We start from the raw sequence: 5,728 nt of genomic DNA, 5'->3' as shown, positions 1-5,728 counted from the left end.
TGAATATAGGAATGGGGGGGGGGAACAAATAAAGTTCGTGTGAATATAGGAAGGGGGGGGGGGGCTGCATCGACTAGTCATGTGATGAAAACATCCACTTAAGAACTACCATTCGTTGTGTGCAGGCTACGACAGAACGCGCTCACGACGTATCGATGAATGGTGTTCAAAACACAAACACAACGCCAACACAGTGGCGGAGTGTGCGCCAACACACCGTGTATCGAGACATGTACTGTAGCTGTCTTCACAAGACAGAGTGACGAAACTCACGCCAACACACCGTGTATCGAGAGGTGAGCAGGTCAGCAGTACCTCGACATGAGCACATGTGCTGTTGTTGTCTCCACAACACAGAGTGACGAAACACACAACTGGAGGGTCAAAACTACTCGAGGGTACACAGGTGTGTCGACTGAAAATCGTGTTTGTGCCATTCCAATGTGTAAGGCCCTGGACTACACACACTGAACGATCTAACCGTATTGGCCAACCAATGTTGTTTTGTGTTTTTTGTTAAGTCAATTTTCATTGGCTGGTCGTTAACGTCATACACACGCCTGAATGTTTCGCTTACAGTCGGATTTTGGAATTTTAACTGTGTGCTTTTAACAGTTCTGTGAATTTTAACATTGTGGTTTGTGGGGAATGGAGTCCCAAGATCTAGAGGAAGTAGAGCTGCTCCAAGAGCACGAGAAACTGAATGAGATGCTGACCACGCTGAAAGACATGAACTATTCGGTCTCAACTCTGATCGAGATCAACAAGACGGTCGTACAAAGACAGCTGCGACTCGAGTCAATGGTCGACACAGGTGGGGCCGGCATCTCAACGGTCCGTGAAGCCGGGACCGGCGAGTCGACGGACGATGACGTGTCTGGACCAGTGTCCCAGAAGTCTAAAATGGACCGCCGAGTGCCAGAAATAACGCCAGTACAAGCTGTGCCTGGGCCATCAACCACAAGGTCTAAAATGGACCGCCGAGTGCCGGAAGTGACGTCAGTACAAGATGTACTTGGACCAGCAGTCCAGAGGTCTAAAGTGGACCGCCGTGTGCCGGCCCTGGGATCTGGGCAAACTGCCACGTATATCCAGACCATGATTTTTGAGGCTTCCAAACCAGGTCCCGGTCTAAACAGTGCAAGGACCCGCGGATCCATTCGCCGAACGTATGGGGCACCAAAAACTAGGCGCCAAGCAAAGTTAGCGGAATCAAAGCTGAAACAATGGGCCAGTCTGGCAGCTAGAGAGGGATCCTGCACGTCTGAAGGTGCTGGGTGGGCGGCACCAGTCCCGAAAGACGCAGGTGGGCAGGAGCCAAGCACATCAGAAGGTGCGGTACCAGCCCCAAGGGAGCCAGGCAGACAGGAGCCAAGCACGTCTGAGGGTGCTGGGTGGGCGGTACCAGCCCCTAAGGAGGCAGACAGACAGGAGCCAAGCACGCCCGAAGAAGCCTGGTGGGCGGCACTGGTGCCCCAGGAGCTGGGGACTCAGGCCACGGTCAAGCTGGCCATCAGACAGTACACGGCCTGCCTGGCTGTCCGGCAGCTGCCCAGACCCACGTCAGAGGTGGACCAGCCGCACGGCCTCACCTACAGCAGACTGGTGGCTGTGGTTAAAACAGGAGTCAGGTCCAGCACGTCGGGCCCACCCTCCCTGGATGACGTCAGAGAGGCGCTTAACCTGAGCGATGTAGAGCTGTCGGACAGAGAACTGCTGAGTCTGGAGAGAATCAGAAGAGTTCTGAAAAAGCAGGAGGTAAGCGTGGGTCTGTTTCCTTAAATGACACTGTATTAGACTATTCCCTCACGTTGCATCATATTACAATCTCCCCCCCCCCCTCTTACATAAACCGTATTAACGCTGTTGTGTTAATCAGCTGTCGCGTGCAGTAACTGGTGTCTGAATGTCTATCTCCTCCCTCACCAGTTCTACTGCTCAAGGTACTATGAAGACGTTTCTACTCGCATGTAGTCTGGGGACTGCTAGAGATTTTTCTACTGCATGTCTCCCGTCTTAGCCAGTCACACTTAAATAAAAACCTGATAGCCTCATAACGAAGGTCAGTGTCTAATACAAGTCCTTATATCAGAACAGAGTTTCTTTCAGGCATCTTTGGGGTTGGGGGAGAGGGGGTGGGCTGCTCACATCCCTGGAGCAAGTCCATCGCTCCCCCCCCCCGCGGTGAAATATAAAAAATATATGGAAAATAAATGCTTTAGGCAGTGTGCGACAACCACACCCACACCCCCAAAAATTAAAGTGTTTTCACCCCGGATAAAATGTCTGAAAGAAACACTGGATCAGAAATGTTTGTTCCCTTGAAACTTTAGCGTTATGACTTAGTTGAACGTCTTTTATGCCCGTTTATAATTTGTTGTTTTACATACACGTTCAAGTCCTAGGTGGGTTAAAATGTTTTGTTACATATTCAACGGTCAGTACAAAAAGTTTCATCTTTAGACCGCGCGATCCATTGAGTAGATGAAGTAGAGTTTACATGTTTCAATCAATACAAAGGTCATTGTAAAATGTGTAAGGTGTAATACGTCTTGTTACTACCGTAGACTGCAGACATATAGTTTTTTTTGGCCTTCGAAAATACTGTTCTGGCTTTCAGATATTGTTTTGGTTTCAAATATATTTTTATATTGTTTGTTTTCAGATATATTGCTTATTTGATAGGCCTTCAACTATATAGTTTGTTTGGCCTGCAAAATAGTTTGGCGTTCAATTATATTGTTCGACATTCAACTACATTGTTTGGCCTTCAAATATATTATTTGTTTGATATTCAAATATATTATTTGTTTGGCCTTCAAATATATTATTTGTTTGGCCTTCAAATATATTATTTGTTTGGCCTACAAATATATTATTTGTTTGGTATTCAAATATATTATTTGTTTGGTATTCAAATAAATTATTTGTTTGGTATTCAAATATATTATTTGTTTGGCATTCAAATATATTATTTGTTTGGCCTTCAAATATATTATTTGTTTGGCCTTCAAATATATTATTTGTTAGGCCTTTTTATTTGGCCTGCAAATATAATTTATGTGGCCTGTAAATATAATGTTTGGTCTTTAAATGTATGAAGTTTCTTTGTTCTTCAAATATATAAATTATTTTTTTCTTTTTCATTCAATATTAAAATATGGCTATGGCTAACAATGTGTGGCTGTGACCTTAATATCTGAGAAGTATAATGTCCTTTAAGGCTGGGCATCCTTGTAAAAGCTTACAACAGTTTACGAGTATCCTTGTATGGACAAATGAGTAATAAGTCCATGTTTTAGGCTCAAACCGTTAGCAACGATTCATGCCATTCAATGTGTATGTGTGTTGCTGATGAAATCTGGCTTCATTAACTCGTGGCTGTTTACTGCCAAGTGTGAGACCCACTTCGTTAGTCATGTACCACTTGAAAATTTCATCAGCACAAGGAAGATATTTGGAGTCTTTAGCGGTCTAAAACTCCGGTATGGTCTCGTTAGGACATTGTTGTAGTTATCTACCCCCCCCCCGCCCCCCCCCCCCCCCCGAACGAAATGAAATTTATATAGAAAATATATAATTTTAACAGTGTCCGCCGCCCCCCCCCCCCCCCCCCGAAAATTTCAAGAGAAAAAAGTCAGGAAGAAACACTGTTCGTATGGTTTTATTATGACATTGTGGCAGGTATCTCGTTAGCTATCATTTGTTTAGATGGGTTATAGCACTCTTTAAAGTTATTTTCATGAATAATTCTTGAAAATTAACTTGATATTACTAGAAGAAACTCTTCAATATAAACTTTGATATTATCAGAGGAAGAAACTTTTGAACGTAAACTTGATATATTTAGGAGAAGAAAGTGTTGAAAGTAAACTTGATATTATAAGGGGAAGAAACTCTTGAACGTAAACTTGATATTTTCAGGTGAGAAACTGTTGAATGTAAACTTGATATTTTCAGGAGAAGAATCTCTTGAATATAAAATTGATATTTTCAGGAGGAAGAATCTCTTGAATATAAACTTGATATTTTCAGGAGAAGAAACTGATGTATATAAACTTGATATTTTCAGGAGAAGAAAACTGTTGAAGATCCAGCAAAAAATAGGAGCCTACAAGTTGCAGGCACCGTGTGGAATCAGCTTTGATGAGCGGGAGAGGCAGATGATTAACCTGGTCAAAGAATGCTGTCGTCTGCTTCGGGATTAGCAGTGGCGTGATGGTGGGGGGACATTACATGACTGACTGCAATTCTGGGGCGTCAGTACTCTTTATGACGCCAGTACTCTTTTATGACGCCAGTACTCTTTATGACTCTTGCACTCTTTATGACGCCAGTACTCTTTATGACGCCAACACTCTTTATGACGCCAGTACTCTTTAAAACGCCAGTAATCGCTTACTTTCATTTTTTAACGACGCTTACCTAACCCTTTAACGACGCTTACCTACACCCTTTAACGACGCTTACCTACACCCTTTAACGACGCTTACCTACACCCTTTAACGACGCTTACCTACACTCTTTAACGACGCTTACCTACACTCTTTAACGACGCTACCTACACTCTTTAACGACGCTTACCTACACTCTTTAACGACGCTTACACTACACCTTTTAACGACGCTTACATACACCTTTTAACGACGCTTACCTACACTCTATAACGACGCTTACCTACACTCTATAACGACGCTTACCTACACTCTTTAACGACGCTTACCTACACTCTTTAACGACGCTTACCTACACCTTTATTACACCTACCTTTATGAACGGATGCCTATACCATACGGTGCCTTGTTAATTTACATACGACACAGTAATGTGTCTTTGAAATGTTTTTCTTCTGCATTTTGTCTGAATTTTTAGTTTTACCAGTTTTGATCCCTATCAGATTTTTAATTAATTTGTTTTTAACTTTACAAATTTAGTTTTTTAAAAGATTAAAGCATATTTTAGTCTAAAAATTTTTTAAATTAAATAATGCGTTAGTTTTAAAATCAATTTGTGAGTTCTATGCTTATTTTTTAATTTTTACAGGTTAAGCCCCTACTTATGTTTTAACCCATTTAATTGTACATTTTTTATTGTTCAGAGTGTGAAAATAGTCTAAAAATAAACTGAGCCAATTTGATGTTTGTCTTGTAAATTATTATGATGTAAAATTACTTTCTTTATCCACAACACATTTTATTTCAACACTCGAGAAAGCCTTTGACTTTCATTCAACTTTTTAAAAAAATAATCAGAACATAAGATACGATATATTTTATTTCTCAAAGCGAGCAAGCCTTTCACTTTCATTCAACTTTAAAACATTAATCAGAAACACATAATATACAGTATAGTTTATTTCTCAAAGTCAAAAGTACATTTCATAAAACAATGTCAGCTTGTTACAAATTGTGTCCCACTAGTGCCACTACAGCATAAAAGGCTAGTGCTAGTCCAACCTATGCTGACGTCAATATACATTCGTTCAAGCGAACAAGTGGTAACTTCCTATCTCTACATGAGGAATGTGTGTGTGTTGGGGGAGGGGGGGGGGGCGATAAATGAGATTTACTAATAAAAGAAATCTATTTAAGAAATCGTCAGTTTTAAAAGGAAGGGAGGCTGGACAAAAAAATACAACTATGTTGGACATTTTGTCCGTTAAAAAAAATGGAGTAGGCCCTACCTGGTGTAGGGACATCGAGACTACACCAGCATTTTGGGAGGGAGG

The 5,728-nt window shown here is 41.6% G+C and overlaps 1 protein-coding gene across 1 annotated transcript; it reads left to right on the top strand.

Moving 5' to 3' along the window:
- Positions 1–480: 480 nt before the first annotated feature.
- On the top strand, positions 481–4,089 carry LOC131948955 (uncharacterized). The gene is made up of 2 exons (XM_059310683.1): positions 481–1,758; positions 4,036–4,089. Exons 1-2 carry the CDS (start codon positions 649–651, stop codon positions 4,087–4,089), a joined length of 1,164 nt encoding a protein of 387 aa, XP_059166666.1. The 5' UTR covers positions 481–648.
- Positions 4,090–5,728: the final 1,639 nt, after the last annotated feature.

This window comes from Physella acuta, unplaced genomic scaffold (assembly GCF_028476545.2).
Source record: "Physella acuta isolate Inbredline_101_S28 unplaced genomic scaffold, ASM2847654v3 ptg000667l, whole genome shotgun sequence".
NCBI classification, from domain to species: domain Eukaryota; kingdom Metazoa; phylum Mollusca; class Gastropoda; family Physidae; genus Physella; species Physella acuta.
This window is presented reverse-complemented; position numbering and strand designations above follow the sequence as displayed.